Source organism: Nannobrachium achirus (assembly GCF_963921795.1).
Source record: "Nannobrachium achirus genome assembly, chromosome: 24".
NCBI lineage: Eukaryota > Metazoa > Chordata > Actinopteri > Myctophiformes > Myctophidae > Nannobrachium > Nannobrachium achirus.
The window spans coordinates 21,846,360-21,872,177 of NC_137831.1; the positions used below are offsets into that span (position 1 = coordinate 21,846,360).

Sequence of the window (25,818 nt, forward strand, 5' to 3'; positions counted from 1 at the left end):
CTAATGACACTAGGGACTTGTGTATTTTGTTTCTGCATAGTGCATGTTATTGTATAGGATGTGCACTGTTGAACTTATGGTGTTTTTTAACTCTCAACCTATCTTATAAATGGATTCATAAACAAGCTATTAGCAAAAAGCGCTTCTAAAACAAATGCGTTAATTGACACCATAATTAATATTCCCCAATTTGTAAAAGTCAAGTGATACAATACTTTGTTACTCCTGTATTATTACTGATGTGAGGCCAATAAATATCTAATCTACAAGCTCACAGTTGTGAGATTTGGTGTAGACAGTCAACTCAATTTCAGCTTACGGAGTCTTTAAATAAATCAAAATAAGTATATTTAAATAAGTATTAGAGTACAAGACTGACCTTCGCGATAAAAAAAAGGCATCACGTGTCTCTTTAAACCAAATAATATCTGCTGGGTTCATTGAAGTAATGTGTGACTCTAGCCTCTTCTCTCAGAGCTGCTATTTATGTATGTCATCTCTTCTAAATTAACCTCACACCTACAAGTCACATCTTCCGAGCGCCCAATGAAGCCTGGGTTTCCGAGGCTACATCTGACAAGCCTTCACTTCATTACACCAGTTATTATGTGATGAAGACTACAACTAAATGGCAAAAAACTAAAATACTAAATGAGAACTAAAACGAACAATGCAACAATAACTAAAACTACCTAAAGCAAAATGGACTTGCATGCAAACTCATCTTTGTTTTAGTTTCTCTTCACCATCATATCTGATGCATTCTTTCATCCTACCCTTTTCTGCTTCTATAAAATCAAAGCTAAACTATTAAACTAAAACAAGTCAAATCTGAAGACTAAAACAACTTATGCATTTGTAAAACTGAACTGAAATCAAGCTAGCACCAAAACAACAATATATCCATATTGCAAAACTACTCTGCATCACACCTTCAACGAGAACAATGAAAAAGACCAACAATCAACCCGGATGGGATGGTACTTTTGGAAAAGTTTATTTCTGAAATGAGAAATGAGTGAAAATAAATAAAACTTTGTTTCCCCTCGTCGCAGAGAGAGAGAGATAGATCGGAGATAAGTAAAGGGGGGGGGGGGGGGGGGGTCGGGGTAGGGTTTGGCGGTCGGTTGCACACGGGCCGTTTCCTCCAGCGCCTTTGGCGTAGCTGGGCCAGGGGATGTGACTGGATGCGGTGGCTGGTGGGACGGAGGGCTCATCCCCCACTTGATGAGCGGCGAATCCTCCTTCCCCCGTTCCTCACCCCATGACGGCGGGCGGTGACACGCCCCGGTGGGAAGTGGGGAGAGAGAGAGAGGTCAGGCGGGTGGCGGCGGGTGTGGTGGTGGCTCTACAACGACGGAGAGGAGGTGTCGATGGCGATGTCCAGAGCGAGAGAGAGGGGGAGGAGGAGGAGGTGGTTTCGAGAGACGAACTTCACAAAATAAAAATAAACAAGAATTGCTTGGCTTCAACATCCCTTGTACATAGTCCTTTTTCTTTCCTGGGTTGGTCTTTAAAAAACGGTGCGATGTCCTGACACCGTCCTGGGCGGCCTGCAGAGGGCGCTACAGCCGCCCCCAGCACGTCCTCACTCTTCTCTTTACACAGACATGATATGCTTGACGAAAGCTGCGGGAAGAGGGCAAAGAAGAGGGCGAAGAAGAGGGAGACGCACGTGAGATGTTGTTTACAATGAACAACTTCGTGATGAGGGGTGAGGCAGTTAATTGAACTAATCGATGTAATGGATTATGATAATCATTAATCATTCATTTTTTACATGAAGGCGAGGTGAAGAGATGAAAATAAAATGAAGTTTCAAAAATATTTCTGAAGTTAGGCTTTTTTTTTTATGTTTCATCTAGTCTAACATGTCATAATATGGCATTTTATGATTCAGTTGAAAATGTTTGGCAAAAGCAATAAAATGCATAACTTCTCCAACACTGGGGGCATGTGTGTCCAGTCCTTGATGATATATGTATTTTACGCATATCGATATTCATTACATTATATAATGATATATCTCCCAAATCGATATCTCATCATGCATCATCTGTATGAAAAGGACTGGGCAAATGGCAGGATAAAAGGTAGCTGTATCTTAACGGTATTTGCTCTCATCACTACTGTATGTGTACGGTGGTGGTGTGCCCCGACGAGGAAGTGTCCATATATGGAATGGTGAAAGCTTACCCTCGTAGTGCACACTGCCGTTCTCGTCCTCCTGTCCTGCCATCAGCTCGTCAATCTCCTTCTCTGACATCTTCTCTCCTGTGGACACACACATACAAGGAGCCATGTCACATAAGGAGCCATGTCACAAGAGCAGGGTTCATTGCCCTGCCGGCTTGTGGCGGGCATTTCTGTCAAAATTCTATTTTTGCCGTGGAGCCAGAAACAGAGCCAGCCCTAAATGTATACTACGAATGCTGAGGTCCTCAAAGCGGGGTGGGTGGGGGGGGGGGGGGTGGGGGGGACATTATCGCAATTATTTTGTCTACAAGCTCACTTGTGAGCTTGTAGATCGGCTATTTCCACTATCAATGTTATTTTTTAAGTAGTAAGTTGTCAAATATGTCAGTAATTTCTTTGTATATTTAGGTTATGTGTCATATCTACCATGTACAACTTCAAAACCTAAAAGCCAAACAGAAATGTAATTATCAACGACAAAAACACAATTAAATCGTTAATCGCCAATTATTTGAGTGACAATTAATCGTCATGTAAAATGTCATATCGTGACAGCCCTAGGGGGGACCTTCAGGTTTGCTTGAAGGTGGTCCAAATGGACCACTACAGGTCTGTAACTCTGAGAGAGTGTACAATGGAACCTCACAGTTATGGTCTCCTTGAGAATATAAAGTTTGAGAAACCACTGTACTGGTGGAGTCCTAGTGTGCCATAGTAAATCTTATTATATATATCATATTCTGAAGAAAATCTGGAGACTGGAAAATGTATGATCAAAATAAGAACAATATAATCTCATGTAAAACCATAATCTAAAATTTGGCACGGACAAGGACTGGTCTTGCCACGGACACGTTTGTCCGTGTATGGACATATTGATGACCCCTGCCCAAGACACACACGGCAAGCAAGTTGTGCGTGCCTAAGCCGGCCTATATTTGTATCACGCGTCTTTAATTTTGGCCCCTGGTCCGCCCCGAGACACTTGAGACTCACCCAGGGTGGACAGCACGATACGCAGCTCAGCGCCCATGACTGTGCCGTTGCCCTCCTTGTCGAAGACCCTCAGACCCTCAACGTAGTCGTCGACTGTTCCCTTGGGAGAGGAGTCGACCTTCTTCAGCATGGGCAGGAAAGCGTCAAAGTTAATCCTCTTGTTGGCCATGTCTGTTGACGGAGGAGAGAGAGAGCCGTTGTTGAGCGCACGCCGCGGCACACAAAGAGCACAGATTGGAACGTGTTTGATGGAGAGCAAGGCCATTAAAACGCTTGTGTACATGTACTGGGCTGAGCATTGAGCACAATTATATGATGCTGTCAATATACTTTAGTCACTCACTCAACACTGGGCCTTTTGACATTAGACATTATACTAAACCAAGATAGCTTTTACGCAGAGACAACGCTGCGAAAGTTTTATCTGTGATATCATCACTGTCCGGCAGAAAGCTCAAACACGAATGTCCAAAACGGTTACTTAAATAATTGCAATAATGATATGGATGATCCAATGTAGTTATTTAGCCATAAGCTTTAATTAATACTTTTCAGTGGTTGATTATTCATAAAATACACAGACAGACCTAACCACTTTCAACCTGGCACCCTATTTTGCTATTCTTTTTTGTTGTTGTTGCAAGAATAGCAGATCTACAAGCTCACAATGCATCTTGATGCAACACAGTGAGCTTGACACTGTCAAAATGACAACGTATAAAACGGCATTTATTTATGAAAGAATACATTAAAAGATGAAAACAAAAAAAGAAGATTTAGGTTTCTGCCTGACAACGATATAGTCCAGTGTTGTTCCTTTCAATGTGCACAATGAGAAGTGTGCCCGTGTGTGTGTGTTAGGGATGGGACGATATGAAACATTCATATCACGATTATTGTGACAAAAGAAATTTACGATATTATCGCGACAATCAAAATCCATTATCCTGGGGTGGAACGTTTGCCAAAAAATAGCACATCTACAAGTTCACAATAATATCGCATATCGTCCTATCCCTAGTAGGGCATTCACGAATAGTGATTTTTAGTATTCGAATTATTCGACCTCAAAGTATTCGAATATTCGACAGGACTGGACAAACTGTCAAATATTAGACTGGACAAACTGTCAAATATTAAGTAAGCAAGAGGCGAACATTTTGAAAATAGCAGATCTACATGCTCACAACGCCTCGCGTTGCGAGGCGTTGTGAGCATGTAGATCTGCTATTTTCACAATATTTATCTGCGGAACCGAGTCACATTAAATGTAATACCTACAATTCCAAGAGCTTGTCAGGGTGGGGGTCCCCAGTTCAAATATGTTTATTTTGGGGGTCACGGCCTAGAACGTTTTGAGAACCCCTGGTATAGAGCATTAACAAATTCATCCACCAGGGGCCTTGACAACCCATTCTTATGACTTCCTATCTAGCCAAGCTTTATAAACTATATATTTTTTAAAGAGAAAACTATAAAAAAAAAAAAAAAAAAAAAAAACGAATATTCGACTTCGGTGAACAACATCGAATAGTGACTTTGATATTCGAATATTTGGTGTATGCCCTAGTGTGTGTGTGTGTGTGTGTGTGTGTGTGTGTGTGTGTGTGTGTGTGTGTGTGAGTGTTGTGTTGTCAGTGCAATAAATGGACACGTTAGTCTGCACAGTGCACACCCAAAGTGAGAAGTTGCAATACCCTAATCCAGGGGTCCTCAAATACAAATCTTGAAGGTCCAGAAATATTTTTTTGAAACAGGTCCGGGTCCGAAAAAAAAAGGCGAAGGCGAAATAAGGCGGATACATTAATACAGTATGTACTGTATGTATGTATGTTTATTATAATCATTAGAATTGTTTATTTTAATTATTATTATTATTATTTGGAACTTTGGAAATCTCAGTTGGAACTGTTACCCCTGCTACCCGATGCTGGATAAGCGGTTGAAGATGGATGGATGGATGAATGGATAATTATTTATGCATGTAGAGTAGGCTACATTATTTACATTTATTGTGTAGCAATAAAACACTGGCTTATACTTTAATTATTGGAAACTAAAGAGCATAAATGCAATATTAGGCTTGTCGTTCAGAATGGAAAATAAAGTGAAACTTAGCGTGAGGGGGAGAGGATTACTTGACATTCAGTTGACACACGTACTGCACAAGCCAGACTGTGCTGTGTCAAATGGCCAGTCAAATCAGGGTCAACGAGTCATAGTTATTAACCTAACACAGCCTAGGATAGCTGGCAATAATATGCGACGACACATCACATTGTTAAAGACGCATGATCACGCATCGCGAGTTTCGCGACCATTTCTCGTCTAATGCAAGCAGTTGGAGCCTTACATCGTGGATATTTATGTGTTGCTGTTGTCCTCTCCAATTGAACAGCCAAAGGTAGAAGATCTCTAAGTTATTAATCCAGTGGGAGCAATGGTTTCCAAGAGGTTTTAGCAACTTTTTCAGGCAGCGAGCGGCATGAGTGTGTGGAGAGGGGAGGGGAGGGGGGAGCAGCATGGAGAGTAGACTGCTTCGGAGGGAAGGAAAACCTTTGATCTACAAGCCCACAGCACGTTGCACCCGCGACGCTTTGTGGGCTTGCAAATTGGCGTAGGGGACGGGGTGTGTCTTGTGAGCCTGTGTATGTGTTTGAGCGAATGAGCACATACACACCCACGCACACACAAACACAAATCACACAGTCAGTCCAATCGTCAGATACAACTGTGCGGAGATTTCTCAGAAATGTGCCGCGGTCCGGACTGAGGTGCGCCTGGGTCCGGACATGGACCGCGGTCCGCCTATTGAGGACCCCTGCCCTAATCCCTAGTGTGTGTGTGTGTGTGTGTGTGTGGCCTCTCACCATCAGCGGTTGGGTTTCCCAGGATGGCGGCGACCTCCTTGTTGGTGGGGTTCTGGCCCAGGGCCCTGCAGATGTCAGCCACCTGGTTGAAGGCCACCTGGTTGTCACCGACTCTGTCGAAGAGACCGAAGGCCTCCTTGAAGTCTGGACATACACACACACAAGACACAGGCATGTTAGAACACGGCAAAAACACATTTCCAAAAATTCAAGAGAGCAAATCTGCAACAGAGTACATTTGTTTGGTTTTTAGTTTAGTTATGCTATGTTTATTTCGAATATGTCGAATAAAAAAACAGAAAAACTATTCAAAGAAAAGGAATTAAAAAAGGAATATCAGATTAAAATATAGCAAAAAGAAGAAGAAGAAACAGAAGAGTACATTTGTGATATATTAAATAATTATTGCATTTACTGTATGTAGAGTACAGTGCTGTGTTTGTTTATGTATGTATGTATTGCCATGGGACATTGCAACAGTGTACTTTACTGTTTATGCTATGACTGTCACACAATCAATTTCCTCTTTTGGGGTCCCAGACTGAACTGAGAAACATATGAATGAATAAATAAATACATGTGCCTATTCCTCTCTGCACGTGCCTGGAATTCATCCTCTGCATTTAATCCATCCTCATCATTAGGAGCAGGGGTTAACTAACTGAACAGCGCTCGCAGAGGAGTAGTTGGGGTTCAGTGCAGGGGCGTCACACCAAATTCTGGGCCCTTGGTACAAGGATTCACTGCGGGCCCCCCCATGAATGTTAACTATTGAAAAACAGCAGATATACAAGCCCACAGCGCGGCACCGAGTGCCGCGCTGCGAGCTTGTAGATCTGCTATTTTTGAAAAATCGTGAAAATGTGTGCCAAGAAACCTATGTTTCCATGTCAGTGATGCTCAAACTTTTTCATGTGAAGGACCCCCCCCCCCCCCATCTCAAAATATTTAGTTCCAGGGACCCCCCAGAAGCAACATTTTTGTTACAAATGTTCACTAAAAAAATACATATATTCAAAGATTTGCGCACATTTTCACGACTTTTCAAAAATATCAGATCTACAAGCTCGCTGCGCGGCACTCGGTGCCGCACTGTGAGCTTGTATATCTGCTATTTTTCAATAGCTAAAGTTACTAGGGCCCCTCCACCTTGGGCCCTGGTAACTCAGTCCAACGTTCCTACCCCTTGTGACGCCCCTGGTTCAGTGTCTCGATCAAGGACAACGCTAAGCCAAGAAGAGCCTCAGGGATTAACCCCCACAACCTTCCAACTACACAACCTCCCCTGAACAGTGCTGTAAAGTAACCAAGTATATTTACTTAAGTACTGTACTTGAGTACAATTTTGAGTTATCTGTACTGAGTGTTTCCAATTCCCAATACTTTTACTTCTACTCCACTACATCTCGGATCCAAATATTGTACTTTTACTTTGCTACATTTATTTGAAAACTTTAGTTACTAGTTACTTTGCATATATAATATTATAAAACATACATAAAACACTTTAGCCCTAGTTTATACCTTGGCTATTTGAAAATAGACGATCTACATTATGTGAGTACTTTTTCCACCACTGCCCCTGAACCACTGCTGTCATTCCTTTCCATGAAAGCCTTTAGTGGTAAAAGTCTGGAATTCTACATTTACTCAATACAAGTACAAAAGTATTGGTATCCAAATGTACCTAAAGTACCAAAAGCTGAAAGTAATCATTATGCAGAATGTCAAGGTTTCAAATGTATAGAAATGATACAAATCGTTTGAAAATAGCAGATCTACAAGCTCAGAATGAATCGCATGTTTTGTAATGACAATCAAAATCTGCAAAGTAACTAGTAACTAGTAAAAGTTTTCAAATAATTGTAGTGGAGTAAAAGTACAATATTTCCCTGAAATGTAGTGGAGTAGAAGTGAAAAGTACAGAGGTGCAGTACCTCAAAATTGTACTCAAGCACAGTACTTGACTAAACGTTAGTTACTTAACGCCACTGAAAGCGGTTCAGTGCTAAAAGGTCAAGTATGCCAGGTATGGGGTGTCAGGCTATATTGGGGGGCTCAAACATTGTCAAAGCTGCATCATTTAGCACACCTGTCCCCAGCTAATCAGGAGCGACAGCTGGATAAACGCAGAGAGGAGAGCGGTAGCGAGCGGAAGGCCAGAACAAAAGGATGGACGCAAAATATTATGGAAGCCACTGGGGCATGGCGGTTGACTTTGATCTTTCGGGAGATTAATGCTCTAATGCAGGGGTCTTCAACAGGGGGTCCGGGACCCCTAGGGGGTCCTCAGAGTTACTACAGGGGGTCCTCCAAATCTTTGAGTGATAGAAACTTTTTTTTCTCCTTTTCTATAATAACCACTTGAACCCTAGTGTCCATATTCTGAGAACTTTAGCCAAAAATAGCCGATCTACAAGCTCACAACGCCTCGCAGTTAGCAAAGAGCTTTGGTGTAGAGGGGAAAAAGAGCAGGCTAAGTACAGAGAGAAAGGTCAAGTTTATTAAGTATTGAAGGTTCAAGTGGTTAAATATCTGAAAGCACACAGTGACAAATACACTGATTGTGCCGTCAAACGATGAAACTACCGGTATATGGAATCTATGAAAAAGTTGTGGGGGTCCCTGCTTCATCTCTCTCTCAGCTAAGGGGTCCTTGATCTGAAAACGTTGAAGACCCCTGCAGTCTAATGTGCTTTTCAAACGGCCGTAACAGCTGTGTCCCACCTGCCCCACAGCCACCCCACACACCCGTTCTCCCTAAACCCCGCCTCCCCAGCCACTCATATTTTGGTAGCATTTTAGTGCAACACGGAGGGACAACCGATACGTCCTGACAGACTAGCCTCAGCCATATAGGGGCACGGAGGCCTTGTGCTCGAGTTATACATAAGAATGCTGATGGCGGTGAAATCCACACCTCTTCATTTCCAGCATGCCAGCAGTCCACTGGCACCGGCGAGCTACTGGAGCTACTCGCAAACCTGCGGCACTTAATGTGCCGAAGCGCGCTTTGCCGTTTACAGCAGATATAAAGACCTGCTGAAAAGCTCATCTAAAATCTAAATCCAAATAAATAATACACGGCGGATGATTATTCCGGGGATCTCTAATGATGATTATTATTTTGTCTTTTTTTTTTACCAACTGTATAGTCTAAAATTAAGTAAACACTCAAAAACAGCAAACATACCGGTAATGTCAATGAGCACATTTTGATCTATACGGCCAAACCTTGTGTTTTCCTTGCTCTTTCTTTCTTTCACTATTCTTCTTCCCTTTCCTGAAAACTACACATGATGGGAGCTTGAACGAAAAAGTATTCCACTGTCAAAGTGACAATACAGACCATACATCTTTGGTCGAGAGAAATCAATATGTCAACATGGTTGGGTGAGTGACCTGAGGTGGTTAACTATGAGGCCAAAACTCTACCATACGAATATAATAACAAACTCTACCATACGAATCAATGGAAAAGACAATTGATTCAATTTTAAAAAGGTTAGCGGAGCTTTAAGTCAGATTTATACAACAGTATATAAATTGGACACATGTACGTATACTAGTATGTACGTATATAGTATTATACACGGACGTAAAATAGCCTCAATCTGCGATTTCCGTGCTTAAGTTAGGCAGTGGCTGTTTGAATATACTGTAGGGGATGACAGAGTTTGTATTCCCTGTGTAAGGAGATGCCACAGGCACTGCATCTTGAACGTCGCGCCGAGATTAACAAGTTTAGCGGTGTAAGGAACACGATGCCATGTGGGCCAAGCTGGCTCAGAATAGACTTGACAGCTGGGACAGGGTCCTAGGAATGGCACCCTGTGCCGGCCTCTAAACCGGGGGCCCGTTTCATCTCATTTAGACTCTTTAGAATGATACATTCCACGATAACTATAAAGATAACTATAACTATATAGTTCACCATTGCATTGTGTTTACTAGTCAGTGTAAACACCGCCATCCACTTGACTTTGAACGATTTTTAAAACTATACTTTTAATTGTTTGGTCAGGAACACTCGCGTCAAAGTAGATTTAACCATTTATGGCAACAAATGGAACATGGTTAGACTTGGCGTTAAAAGGGCTCCGCGTTCGGAGATGTTCCCTGAATGTTGTTCAAGCAGCTGCTATGCAAAATCAGCGAAGGCTAAGCAACTATTGTATCGCTAAGCAACTAAGCAGCTAGAAAGTACAATAGCAATACATTGACATAATTAGCTTGAATCAGCAGACATAAAATCACAAGTATTTGAGCCTATGCCAGACTCTGATTGAAAGGTGGAGGCTGGGGTGGAGGAGGTAGCTAAGCAGCAGCGGATCCGAAGCTTCGTTCGGATCCAAGATAAGCAGAGCTATAGTGAATGCAAGACGTATTTAAAGGAGCCTCCGTTACGGAGCGTGTGCTCCGATTGGATTATGCCAGTGTGATGAAATGATCAGTAGGACTGTGGGTGAGGAATAGGAAAGGATCTGACTGTCTGCAGGCGAGACTCACGTGTCCTGCATAAAAGCTATGCTTCATTTAAACTTTGGTTATAGTGCTCAATGTGAATGGCACTCTAACACAGGATCTTAGGATTTTAGTCTCTGTAGAAAAATGTTGACTATTTGTTGTATTCTTTTAAACTAAACCCTGACTTAATGAATAGATAGGATGGGCAAATGCAGAGGATAAATGTCCCGTATATGCAAATGTATGACACAAAATACCCCAAAGGAGTGGGGACCATATTATTATTATTACTACGCAGCCCTCACAATTACATTGTACTGCGTAATTGTGTACATGTAGTGAGTACAGGAAGGTGTTGGTTTGAGCATGGAGTATGAATGTTACATGTGGACATATCGTCACTGTCGGGCTGAAACCTCGTATCTCCAAGTTTCAAATTTGTACACTTTTGCGCAAAGTAAAGCCCTGCTTCATCACACAAGGCCGTCGCACAAAAGTAGAGAAAACAGCTGATCTACAAGCACACAACGCCTTGCACCGCGAGGCGTTGTGTGCGTGTAGATCGGCTGTTTTCACTCGTTTGAATCATTTAAAAAAAAACGCTAAACACAAAACAAACGGTTTTGAACATACAAGGTTTCCACCCCGACGGCGACGACATGGGGCAGTTGTTGATGGAAATGAGATAGCGTGCCAAAAATGGCAGATCTATTTTTGGCAGAATGTGGTTGTGAGTGAGGAAAGCGCGTAGGGATGGTTAGTTTTTCTTACCCTCCATCTGGTCTGCCGAGAAACCTGTATCTGCTGCAGGTGCAGCTGCGGCCAAGAGTTAAAAAGTTTAGCGGGGTAAGGCGTAAGAAAGCACGATGCCATGCGAAGCAAGCTGAATTAGAATGGACTGGCACACACAAATCCCCCTCGAGAGCTGTGACAGGGTCCTAGGAATGGCACCCTGTTTGCGGGCCTCTAAACCCGGGTTCATCTCATTTAGACTCTTTAGAATGATACGCGGTATAAAGTGACCGTGTTTACTTTAGAGGGTCCATTTGTGTCCCATCAAGACCTGCAACGCATCTGTGTCACATTTTTATCCACTTTAACCATTATTTTAAACTTTGGCTATTTGGCAGATATACAAGCTCATAGCGCGGCACCGAGTGCCACGCTATGAGCTTGTAAATCTTCAATTTCAACTTCAAACTCAAATCTTTGCTCCTGGGGGGGGGGTCCCTGGAACAACATATTTTGAGATGCATATAATTTAGGGGTGGTCCTTGACATGAGAAGGTTTGAGAACCACTGATCATAGAATCACTTTTTCTTTTCAAACTTTAAAAAAAAAAAAGGATATTTTGTAGAATCGTCCGCAGGTCTTAATGGGTTAAATTAAAGCGTCATTCCCACCGTGCACGATAACTATAATAAGTACATGGATCACAAATTATCATTTTTAACAGTCAGTGTAAATTACACTGCCATCCGGTTGACAATTTTTATAAGTATTCTTTTCATAGTTATAGTGTTCAGTGTGAATGGCCTTAAGAGTTAAGCATGTACTGAAAATGTACTGAAAATGTAATGGAAAAAAAATGAAAATAAAAATAAATAAAAAACCCAAGGGAGTGGGGACCATATTATTATTATTATTATTATTATTACTATTACTTATACTTCATCAAACGACGGTGTCATATATGCCAAAAATGGCAGATCGGCAAGCAACACGTCACATCCGTGACGTGTTGTGAGCTTGCAGATCTATTTTTGGCATAAATTACTGTCCCCCATTATTGTCCCCGAACCCCCGCAACGGCCGTTCTTACCCTCAACCTGCTCTGCTGTAAACTCGGCGGCGGGCTCAGCCTGTGACACACACACACACACACACACACACACACACACGCACGCACGCACGCACGCACGCAACGCACACACACACACACACACACACGACACACATACACAGGTACACGAGCATGCACACAAGTACACCCATTCACAGGGAACAGAAAACAGTGGAATTAATGAATAGTCCCTTCATATGAACTCTGCACAAGCAGGTGATATCCATGTGAACTAAATTGGTATTCATTTCTTAAACTAAGCTGCCGCTACGTTACACGTTATTGCAGCTACTATGGACTGTCTAAAAACAATGCACTGTAATGCCAAACGCGTTGGACGGTGGGTGGATCAAAGAAACACATTAAGTCCATCCATTCAGATAAAGGTCTACAGAAATGCTAAGGAGAAAGTGATACATCCCAAAGTCTTCTTCATAAACAACTCAACCACAGGAATCCTCCGAGAAACAGATTTCTTTTTTTTTCCTAAATGCAATGATGAAAAATTCCAGCCTTGATTTATCCATTCTACCAAAGAAACCTCAATGATGCCAACAAAACTTCAGAAAAAAAAAAAACAATGCCAAAGAGAACGGCTTTGGTTCAAATCAAATCACAAAAAAAGTAGTAACTCCACCGGTTCAGCGAGCCCCACACCCAAAACGTCCAACAAGACGCAAAAGTACACCATTTCGGTACACGGTACACACCATTTTGTAGAGTTGAAGATGGACGTGCGGAAGGAAAGAAAGGAAGAACAGAAGCCGGAGTCCCAAGAGAGAGTGGTCCTGAGCCATGGTCACAAGCCCCCTCTTATTTATCCCGGGTCCGTGATGTCACGGATGCTAATGGGGAGGGTCCGGTGACACGCTGGAACATCCATATCTTTCTTAGGGCACGCAGAAAGGAGAGCTGTGGGTCCCCTTGAGCAGTGGGAGAAGGCCTTTAGAAGGGGACAGGGTTATTTTTAGTTGGCTTGTTGGGGGAACTGTGTCAAGACTCCTTGCCTCCAGCACTGAAGGTTCCTTATCACTGGCATTGAAAAATAAATACTTTTATTCTCCATGCAAAAGTTGTCTGCGGTGGAAATTGAGCAATTGACCGTACATAATATGAAAGGTGGAAAACGCATTCCAGCTCCTGGCCTTGGTTATTTGAGACTTAACTCCGAAAGCTATTTTTAAACTGTAAGAGAGCTCCCCCTCATATGGTTAATAGACACAAGGCAAAACTCAGTGTAAAAGCAGGTTCTGAGAGTGTAGGCTTTGGGGAAATCCATTATAGACTCACAGTAGACTACAGTTGAGATAAGAATTGAACATGAAGTAGGTGTTCAGCTTAATACTGGGTTAGGCCTGTATCTCATCATTATCGTCACTATCCTGGCCTCAGCTCTGTCTAGGCCTACCCTTTGTGTTCAGCTTATAAGTCGAGTTAAGATGTAAAACAAATGTGGAATAGGCCAAAACAATTACTTTCAAAGCTAGTATGTTGTATTTACACTATCTTTACTTGAAAAGGGGCTTAGTTCCATCTCTGGTGTGAAAGTTGGGGAAGGAGAACTACACTAAATTGTAGTGAAGTTAAGTCAACTTTTCAAGGCAGGCAGTGGGGGACCAGTCCGTTGCCTGAAAATAGAAAGTATTTGAAGTAATTGCAGTGATATCAGCAGAATTTTACAGAATCAAAGAAATGGTTCTCAAATGTTTTCATGTCCAGGAACCCGAAATGAATATGCATTTGGCTTTTTTCATTTCATTTGAAAGCTGGGAATCATAGCTACAAAATGATATATTGGTTGTGGAGATTGCGCATGATCTCTCACATTAATTAAAAAAAAGTCTTATTTACATGCAGAGTTAAGCTCTGGCGTTTAAGTGAAATGTAGCCTGATATTTATGAAATGCTTTTGTGGCTTTATCACATTTTAGTGAAAAAATAAAATAATAATAAGTAATTTCAGCTGTGGTCTAAAGTAGTGGCTTCCGAAATGACTGCCCCTGTGTCACACTCAGTCACTTTTATATTCAGTTTATATTTGTGCGGCGCGTTATTGGATTGGACAGTAGATTGCCAATTTTCAAATAGCTGATGTACCGGTCTATTGGGTTAAACTGATTTTCCCCCAGGGGTCCTTCACCCCTTCAAGGACCCCTGAAAAACACCCATTTAGGCCCAGAACGCAATTGTGTAACTCTAGATTTTAACCAATTTAACCATTATTCTATGCTTTAACTATTAAAAAATAGCAGATATACAAACTCAGATCTACAAGCTGTGAGCTTGTAGATCTATTCTTGAAAAATCGCGCAAATCTGTGAAAGTCTTTGAATATTTCCTACCCGATTCTATAAATCCTTCTTCTAAATCAGTGGTTCTCAAACTTTTTCATGCCAAGGACACCCCAAAATTATAGTTATTTGTCCACAGAACCCCAATGTTGTTCCAGGCACGGCCAATAGCAAAGATTAGAGTTACAAAGGTAACCCTGGTTAGGGACACTTCTGTGACCCAACGTGTATTCTTGGAGCCGTCGTTAACCTTGTGTCAACCTCACGTCTATTTGCTGTTCAGTGATCAGATCTGGTCCGGAGCCCACCTACTGTATCTGGTCATTTGTATACCCTATCACACAAAGATTTGACAGACCCCCCCCCCTGAAGCAACTCTGAGGACCCCCCTGTTGAAGACCCAGGATCTAGTGTTTCCCAAAGAGTGCCTCGTGTTGAGAGCCGTTGTGAGCATGTGGATCGGCTATTTTCACAATTTCTGCCTCTAAAGGCCCATTCCCACTGGGCTGGATAACAGATAAAAAAAAAGATATACATCACAGATAAAAAGAATATCTGTGATAGATATTTTTGTTACCTGTACCTACCATCCACTTGAATGGAAAAAATATCTGGAGAAAGAGATTTTTTTTTTATCTGTTATCTGGCCCAGTGGGAATGGGCCTTTATATTTGACAATTTGTCCCATGTTTAATTTGTCATTAAGAGGTATTAAAAAGTCCTTTTGTAACTTTAGAAATGTGCAGACACCCTCTATACACTTTATATTGGTTTGTTTACTGTTGAGTGAGAAAAGAATGTTTCACATTAAGCTAATCATTTGGGGACCCCCCCTGAGTTGAGAACCACTGATCTATAGTAGTGGTTCTCAAACATTTTCAGGTTCAAGTAAGTAGCTCCTGATGTGGCCCCTAGTTCAGTAGCCTACAGTGTCTGCCGTTTCTGTTGCATGAGGCAGCATGATACAGTACATCCCCTGGCTATGTCACATGATGTACAAGAACACGCCCTGGATATGACACTAGCATGTTGTAGGACCAAATGTATAAAATCTTTTGAAAATAGCAGAACTACAAGCTCACAATGCAGCTATTTTCAAATGGCCGAAATGTATATAGGGTTGAAGTGATGTATGTTTTGTAATAATAATCCAAATCTACAGAGTAACTAGTAACTATAAAGTTAATACCTCTTTTTAAATCCGAGATGTTGTGGAGTAGAAGTAAACGTATTGGAAATTGGAAATACTCAAGTAAAGTACAAATACCTCAAAATTGTACTTAAGGTCCGCTGTCAGCCCCAAAATTATAATAGTATGATACAGTAGGTCATGTGGTCTCTCTCCTGGATCTCTCTGTGGATCCTCAAACAGTCTGAAACTGTCTCAGTGTAATCTGCCCAACAACAGCTGACCAGTGCAGTAAGTAGTCATACAGTCAGGCCATACAGACAATTAATTTGATTGGCTTATAATTGCGCATCCCCACAATGACATCATAAAAATATTAACTTGTTTTTTTAAGATGATTCTTAAAGTGACAGTAACCCTTTAGGTGACAGGCCCCCTTTACTTACTTTACACCATTGGTTCTCAAAGTGGGGTCCAGGGACCCCCAGGGGTCTTTGAAGGAGTTCCAGGGGGTCCCCAGCTAGGAACCAAATGGACCCTTTATGGGTCTGTAACTCAAGAGAATGTACAAATAGAACCAAATGGGCCCTAGCGGGTCCATTTGTACCCTCAGAGTTACATTAACATTGACTTTACAATATAAATTGGGGTCTCAGAAAGAAATGCCATTAAATGGGGGTCCGTAGCCTAATGCACGTCAAACTGGGCGTCCTTGAAATTAAAATGCTTGGGAATAACTGCTGTGGCCGTCAAGATCTTCTCTTATGGGGGTCTAGGGGTGGGCGATATGGTGATAATTATCGTTGAGACGATACAATGTCTCCACGATATGCCTTTTCAGAGGCATCGTATATATATCGTGATACAATTGAGGGAGCCTTGCAAAAAATCCTGTTTAATTGTTAATACAGATATTCATTGCAGAATTCAATTTAAACCTGCATTTTGGTCTAAATCAGTAGTTCTCAACCTTTAAAATGTCAAGGTCTCCACTTAACTCTGACGGTATACAAATGAAACCAAATGGACCCGCAAGGGTCCATTTGGTTTCATTTGTATACCGTCAGAGTTACATACTTGTAAAAAGTAACTTGAAAAATAACTATAAATACCAACGTGAAAAAGAATCGTGATAAAATCGTGTATCGTGAATTCGTGGGAAAATATTGTGATATTGTATTTTTCCATATGGCCCACCCCTATGGGGGTCCCTGGCATCTCTTTTCAAATGGGGGGGTCCGTGGGCTAATAAGGGCCATCAGATGGTATTTTCCGACAGCCGATCCCCATTTGAAAGGATACGGTCGCAGCTGGCACCCCAGAAGTCAAGATTTGTCAAGATCTGTCGAGGTTCTTCAAAAACAGCCGTATCTACAAGGCAGACGCGTCAATTGGGTATGGCAGGGGTATGCAGCTGCCATACCCTGGGTCCAGGGGGGGAAATAAAAGTTACTTTTAAATATAAATCCATGTTATTATGTTGTTAAATTACAGTAAACTAACGACAAATGCAAATGTTTACATAATGGTCACTTTCAAGGTATTATAATTATATTCTCCACACTTGTATTGTCCCCATCTTGACAGAATGGTATATTCCCAGGTTCCGCAGGTCAGCTGCACAGGTGCAATGCATTATTGTTAATTGTGGCACGTTTACTAACATGCTAAGTTTAGCTGCACCATTCCAAAAAAAAACATTCCAGGCTGCCATATCCAGCCCAAGAAACCGTAGAAAGCTGTGTAAACAACTTGTCGTTTCTTTTTTTTTCAGACATTGTGAAAATAGCCGATCTACATGTAGATCTGCTATTTTCACAATAGAACCGTGTTATCCAAAATGTAATGCCTATTTTCCATGAGGAATCCCATCTTTGCCATACTAGCTTTTGCTGAACTGACTCCACTGCTACAAGGTCACAGCATGTTGCGATATGACTCGTTGTGAGTTTGTGGATCAACTATTTTGAACAGCTGAAAGTTAAAAATCTCATTTTGCTGGGGACCCCCCCTGCCTGGGGATCCCCAGACCCCACTTTGAGAACTAATGATCTGGAGGTGTACATGGAAAGAAAGCTAAATATACAGTAAGTAGCAATAACAATGTACAAATGCTGCAAAGTAAAAGTGTTACTATTCAAAGTTGTACTGGTGTCAAAGTACATAAGAACAGTACTTTCTACCACTGGGGAACATTTAAATACATTTTAAAGAGCTAATGGGTCAATTCAAAATTTTGTTTTTCCTTTATTTTCTTGACCAATTGTACTTTGAAATAACATTTCAAAGCTATAAACTGTTGGCTACCCATTAATTGAGACCGGTTACTACTTAAAAGTAACTACTAGTTAGTGCCCAGTGCCCAACACTGGTTACAAAAGACATAAGGTGGGGAAGAGGAGGGGGGAGGGTGTGTGTGTGTGTGTGTGTGTGTGTGTGTGTGTGTGTGTGTGTGTGTGTGTGTGTGTGTGGGGGGGGGGGGGGGGTGATGCAGCAAAGAGCCTGGGGTTAGATCAGGCCAGCTGTAATAAGACTGTCTACTAGTGTCTAGCCTTATTTATGTGGCATGTGTCACGTTTTATTGGCAAGACACTTTTGGCGGTGTTAATTGTTTAAGGGCAGCAAGGCCATGAAATAAAACAATGATTTTGAGGTCATGGAACTAATACATTTGATTTACGGGTTGTCTGTATTTAAATGTGTGTCTATACCATAGGTCAAATTAACCCTAACCCTTTATTTCTGAAAATAGTGTATGTGCAAATTACCAATGGCTAACTGGACTAACCACAGTGAAGGTCCATTTCACGGGAGAGTGTTTTCTGCTGGTGTTTCAGTCCGAGTGTATCAAAGGGTGTGTTCGGAAATGCGCACCGGTTCTGGTTAGGGCTAGGGTTAGGGTTAGTTTTAGGCATAGTTTTACTGAAGTTAGGATTAGGGTTAGGTTTAGGCACTCACTACACTGAGCACACACCCGGTGCGCATTTCCGAACGCACCCTGTGATACACTCGGACTGAAACACCAGCAAAAAAACACTCTCCCGGCCATTCACACTGAGCAGTATAACGATAACTATATCAATCACCATTGTATTGTTTTACAGCTGGTGTGAACTCTGCCATCCACTTGACTTTTATTGCGACCATAGGTCGCTACTTGGTATGATTGCGACCAGATCCTGTCTGACACTCAGTCACTCACATTAATTTGTCACACTTCTTTGTCACTCTTCTGACACCACAATAGAGCATCGCAGTGCGGTGTCGGAAGTAAACAACCCATTCATTTTCACCATAGCGTTTTTCATTATCAGCCACAAAGTCGTAGCAATTCAATGTACACTTACCACTAGGCTGGTGGTTGTAAAATGGTTCTATATGCTCCTGTAGAACCCCCGAGTATGTATGCAATCACTCTAGTTTTAGTAAAAACACGTTTTAATCAAGATCGCACGGAGAAGAACTGCATTTCCCATACTGCTAAACATGTACATCCGGTGAAATCGACGTCTGTGATTGGTCTAGCTTCTTCTTCTTTCATGTATCTTGCGGTTACCGCGGAAGTAGCTACTGCCCCCTGTCTTCCCGGCGGATTATTGCACGTCAGCAGAACTCGTGAGCGATCGTCTTTCTTTTACAAATATGATCCACTATGTTAAGGATGACGATAAGAGCGTCCACAGAGATGACAATCACTACATTTCAGGCCGTATGCTGGCCTGGATAACTAAACTGAGCGTGATTTAAGGGCTTTATTTCAGGAAACAACAACAACATTCGCTATGCATTCTGGGAGTGTAGTTTCCGCAATTTAAAAAAATAATGATGTACACAGTCTTGTACCCTGCCCTTTTTTTCAGCTTTCTAATTAATCTTTGCATTAAAAAAATGTGAATATTGACACGATCCCTCTCCAGCCGAGGTGGCTTTGTCCAAGGCTTAAAAACGTTTAAATAAATACTTTATGAAATGTCTATGGAAGAAATGAATGCGGAAAACGCTTCCGACACCAGAGTGAGGACGGGGTGGGGCTTCAACTGCGATGCTCTATATAGCTGACCTGTTGCAGCTCAGCAGAAGGATATAGGACAGGGTTCCCCAATTAGTTTTCCCCAAGGGCCGAATTATGTCTAGGGTACCGAGCCGAGGGCCACAACATTGCAGGGGGCGACGGCGGCGTTCCCGCTCCTCCAGCGACAGTTCAGATATCGTCGTTGTCGGGTGAAAATCTTGTATGTCCAAAACCGTTCGTTTTGCATTTATCATTTATTAAATTATTTAAACTAGTGAAAACAGACGATCTACAATCACACAACGCCTTGCACCGCGAGGCGTTGTGTGTTTGTAGATCTACTATACGCCTACTATACGTACAGTATGGAGATCCGGATGTCATCAATATCATCTCAGCAGAAGGATAACTTATCCTGTCACTCTTCTGACAATTATGGCCATTTTGTGTCAAAATGCTGTACCCCTTCCAACTGTACACATGTTCCCTATTTTCAACCGTTTTTATTATGTTTTGAAACTTGCTTTGGCAATGTAAACGTATGTTTTCTCATGCCAATAAAGCTCCTTTGAATTGAAAAATGGTGTCCGTCTAACCGGTGTGATTGCCGCGACGCGAGTCACACTTGCAAATTAATTCGGCCCTTGTCCCTTTTATGCCCATATATGAAGATCCCTTTGATGTCATCAACAGTAAGCCCATGGGACATATTGTGTCAATATCATGTGGTCTATGACATCAAACATCTGTCAAACGTCAGTCATCTCCATATTAGGGAAAATATGCCCACATTTTGGGGCAACTTAACCAACCAGGTCTGTGCATTTATTTGGTCAAAGTTGATCCCATGCCAAAGCGCCAGCGCTCGCCCAGCAGTCTGCACGAGCTCGCCCTTACGGCGTCTTACTGGTATTTAACCCATTTAGAACGGGTACACATTTTGTGTATCATTATTTTATGCTTTAACTATTGAAAAATAGCAGATATACAAGCTCACAGCGCGGCACCGAGTGCCGCGCTGCGAGCTTGTAGATCTATTTTTGAAAAATCGTGAAAATTAGAATTTTGACCCGATTTCTATAAGTGTATTTTGAATCCTTCTAAGATTTTTTGAAAAACCCTGTTTCTATGTCAGCAATCTGGCCAGCCATCATCAAAGAAAAGGTCCTTTTCACTTTAATGGAGCTCAGTTGGTCTGTTATTGAGAGACTACTGTCAGTGGTTCTCAAACCTTTTCATGTGAAGGACCCCCAAAATGATATTTATTTGGCCACGGACCCCCATCTCAAAATATTTAGTTCCAGGGACCACCCAGAAGCAAAATTTGAGTTACAAACGTTCACTCTGAAAATACATGTATTCAAAGATTTGCACGCATTTTCACGACTTTTTCAAAAATAGCAGATCTACAAGCTCGCAGCTGCTGTGAGCTTGTATATCTGCTATTTTTCACTGGTTAAAGCATTCAATAATTCCTCGGCCTAAATGGGTTCAATCTATTCTGAGGAAAACCTGGAGACCGGTCATCCAGCAATTGGCTGTTATGATAAAAATAAGAACATAATGTTATGTAAAAACTAAAAATCTTGAAATTTGCCACGGACAAGGCCGAGTCTTGCCACAATCACATTTGTCTGTTTACGGACACATTGCTGACCCCTGGCCTGAACCCTGTCACAGTTTCGCAGCATTGCCAGTTTGGCACTGGTACCAGATCTTTGTCGAAGTATCGTCATCAATATCCCCGTTTTCCAGCGGCTCATGCCAGGCTGGAAATCGAACCCACCACTTGTAATGTGCAAAGCATTTCAACTGATGTTGCTGCCTAATATGCCTATAGTTTTTTGGGCTTTTTTTTTTTTTTGAAGCGGTGAAAACCGCTTCCAATGAATGGCTTTGTGTGTATCACGCCCATATATGGTCAATCCAGTCCAGAATGAACAGGCTTTTTCAAAAACAGAATGTCCGTTTAATTACCATATATGGTGATCTCAGTCCAGAATGAACAGGGTTTTTCAAAAACACAAAGTATGTTACCTTATGTCCATATATGGTCACTCCAGGCCAGAATGAACAGGTTTTTCCTGTCCCACAGAATGTCCGTTTAATTACCATATATGGTGATCTCAGTCCAGAATGAACAGGGTTTTTCAAAAACACAATGTATGTTACCTTATGTCCATATATGGTCACTAATAGGCCAGAATGAACAGGCTTTTTCAAAAACAGAATGTCCGTTTAATTACCATTACAAGTTCTTATTTTAATGTATGTGTTTTAATCTATATATTTTTTAAACCTATTATACCAACTGTCATACCAGCTCTCTAAATACATTCAGAATAGAGGTTTTATCTGTCCACCGCTTCACTTCGAACCGAGGTTTGATTTTTACTATAATGAAAAACATTTAACAAATAGCTGATCTACAAGCTCACGTGGTCTCCATGTAGGTTGGCTATTTTCACCATTTTAAAATGTGTTTCAAAAGAGTTTAGGTGTAAGGCGCACGTCTTGTGAGCTTGACAGATCATCTATTTTTGCTACTATTCATTTGTATAAAGGGAGAAGTGGTTCATTTATTGATACTGTATACTCTCGCCAGATCACAAAATGTGATTTCAAGTGAAATTGAGCAAGCGCTCTCAATATTAAGCCAGTGGTGGGTGAGGGTGTGTGTGTGGAGTATCGTCCTGTGACTGACCTCAACATGTGTTCTTGTGGAGGTACTTCTGTGGCCTACTGGCAGTGCGCACAAGACATTTGCCTCGGTTCAGCCCAGCGGTTTGAGGGATTAGCTCTGGACACACACAAGACGACAACAAAAACTTGTCCACACCTGGAAAACAGGTTGAAATCCCTTTGCCCTTTCTAGATTTTCAAAAGGAACACACTGTAATAAAGTAAGTGTTTATTGCCTGTACAGTGACCTATGGGTTTATGTGCAGACGGTACAGAGGAGGCCATAGACTGAGTACTATGCCATATCCGTGGTCCATAGGTACCACGGGTTTGCATAGCTGGAGGGACACGCATTCCAAACAGGCATTGTATAGTTCTCCTAAATACATTGTTCCAAAGGCCAAGTTAAGCAATAGAGTAACAGAGACACAGTGCTGGCCCTGCACTGCAGTAGGTGTTTAGCTCATCCAGTGTTGCCAGACGTACGATAATTATCGTATTTGTACGATAATTTGACCCCCTGTACGATGTACGATCAATAATTCCAAAAATGCCCAAATGTACGATAATTTCGGCATATCATCAAAAAGAGCGTGAATTCACTATTTTCCCTGGCTGCTGATCTGGGATCTGGTTTGGCTTCTCAAAATAAGCCAGGAAATCAGTCAATCTGACCCTAGATCTGTACTTGGAGGCATTAAAAACACTGGTTGCATCTTTCCAGACCAGTTTCAGGCTTTTATTTGTGTAAGCTCCAAGAAGTTGCCTGCCTCCACACAGCATACCTGATGCGTTTTTGTCACGCAGGAGTCTAAAACGAGGTTGTTTCTTACACTAAAGACGCATTTTTTGGTGAAATTACGTTTTTACGCGAGTGATTTCTCTTTTTTTGGCCGTGTACGATAGTTTCATGTCAAATACGATAATTCTGAGCCTCCGGTACGATAATTCAACATTTCCCATCTGGTAACACTGAGCTCATCACTTCCCTAGCTTGTGTGCACAGTAGGCTGGTGGGAGTGTAATCTTAACTTTACAGCAAGGGTCTTCAACAGGGGGTCCTCAGAGTTACTACAGGGGGTCCTCCAAATCTTTGTGTGATAGAAACTCCCCTTTTTTATATTAAACACTTGAACCCTAGCGTTCATATTCTGATAACTTTAGCCAAAAATAGCCGATCTACAAGCTCACTCTACAAGCTTGTAGATCGGCTATTTTCGTCAAAGAGGTTTGGTGTAGAGTGGAAAGGTCAAATGTATTCATTACTGACCGTTCAAGTGGTTAGATATTTGAAAACACACATTAACATGAATCCAAAATACACTGATGATTGTGCTGTCAAACTGTGAAACTATGTGGAATCTATGAAAAGGTTGCTTCATCTCTCTCTCAACTAAGGGGTCCTTGGCCTGAAAACGTTGAAGACCCCTGCTTTACAGTATACAGACAGGCTGTCACACTTACATCCATAGCGGTTTTTGTGAACAATCTGTTATTTTGACCAATTCTCAAACAAGCTGTACCTTATAGCTTAACAGTAGAAATGTTGGTGCATGCCTTGGGTTCGAATCCCAGGTAGGACATTAAATGTACAGACTGCATTGGAGCTTTAACCCATTAAAACCAGGAAAGCATAGGTGTCATTTTAGATTTGTGTGCCGGCTATTAAAAAAATAGCAGATATACAAGTTCACAGCGCATTTCTGAATTATTAAAAAAAAAGAGTTTATCACGATTCTTTTTCAAGTTGGTTTTTATGGTTATTTTTCAAGTTACTTGACAAAAACTAGACTCTCTGGGTTCCTTTTGGGAGGTCTAAATTGAACTTTACAAGTATGTAACTCTGACAGTATAGAAATTAAACCAAATGGACCCTTACAGGTCCATTTGGTTTCATTTGTATACTGTCAGAGTTAAGTGGAGACCTTGACATTTTAAAGTTTGAGAACTACTGATTTAGATCAAAATACCATCAACATGTGGAACGCCCTTCCACAAGCCTTAAAGGAAAGCAAATCCCTAGCCTCCTTCAAAATTGGTATGAAAAGTCACCTTCAGACAGCTGCTACCCGTGACTTGTAAATAGACTAAGCCCCCATGCCCCCCCCCCCCCCCCCCTTTTCTCTTTTTTCTGCCTTTGTATTTGATATTATGCTTTTGAAACTGATATTACTTTCAATGTTATATGAGATACTTAAAGTGTGGTTCCTGTGGAAATAAGCCTCGGCTTTCTAGGATCTCCTTTTAGTTGACCTTGTACCAGTGATTTGTACTCATGAAACTGTACTTTTTTCTATTGCAAACTTCTAATAAATTCTTCAATCAATCAATAAAAAAAAACAGGTTTAAATTGAATTCAGCAATGAATCTCTGTATAAACAATTAAACAGGCTTTTTTACAAGGCTCCCTCAATTGTATCACGATACATACGATACCTCTGAAAAGGCATATCGTGGAGACATTGTATCGTCTCAACGATAATTATCACCATATCGCCCCACCCCTCCTAGAAAATGAACTACTTATTTAGAAGGGATTGGTAGAATTGGCCCCAGGTCTTAATGGGCAAAAGAAGCTGCAGGGCAAGTGATTGGGTGAGACAGACAGACTGACAGACAGACAGACAGGAGTTGGAAGACATGCCGCAGAGACCGCGCCCCTGGACAGTTGAGCTCTATTTTTACCTTTGGTTGCCGGAGGGGTTCAGTTTCTCCTCTGCTTGGGAAGTGGACGAGTGTAGGCAGCGAGGCTGGGGGTGGGACGGTGGGTGGAGGGGGGGGGGGAGGTTGAGGGAGAGAAACACAGCAGGCCTCCAAAGACATCCACCCCCTGCATTGCCGTTTGCCCCTTCCCCAACAGGGGTGTCGCACCAAATTCTGGGCCCTGGGTTACAAGGATTCACTGCGGGGCCCCTGTGCTTTTAACTATTGAAAAATAGCAGATATACAAGCTCACAGCGCGGCACCGAGTGCCGCGCTGCGAGCTTGTAGATCTGCTATTTTTGGTAAAATCATGAAAATCTTTGAATATTTCAAATCCTTCTGAGGTTTTTTTTGAAAAACCTATGTTTCAATGTCAGTGAAGCTCAAACCTTTTCATGTGAAGGACCCCCAAAATGGTATGTATTTGGCCCATCTCAAAATATTGAGTTCCAGGGACCCCCCCAGAAGCAAAATTTGAGTTACAAATGTTCGCTTAAAAAAATACATACATTCAAAGATTTGCGCACATTTTCACGACTTTTCAAAAATAGCAGATCTACAAGCTCGCAGCGCGGCACTCGGTGCCGCGCTGTGAGCTTGTATATCTGCTATTTTTCAATAGCTAAAG

The 25,818-nt window shown here is 41.8% G+C and overlaps 1 protein-coding gene across 1 annotated transcript; it reads right to left on the reverse strand.

The window, feature by feature from the left end:
• Positions 1-1,208: 1,208 nt before the first annotated feature.
• mylz3 (myosin, light polypeptide 3, skeletal muscle) lies at positions 1,209-12,317 on the reverse strand (the record flags this gene model as incomplete). The annotated part of the gene is made up of 6 exons (XM_080720406.1): positions 1,209-1,629; positions 2,197-2,274; positions 3,193-3,363; positions 6,063-6,206; positions 11,301-11,345; positions 12,308-12,317. The coding sequence occupies 6 exons, from the start codon at positions 12,315-12,317 to the stop codon at positions 1,601-1,603; spliced, it is 477 nt and encodes a 158-aa protein (XP_080576532.1). The 3' UTR covers positions 1,209-1,600.
• Between the last annotated feature and the right edge of the window lie 13,501 nt (positions 12,318-25,818).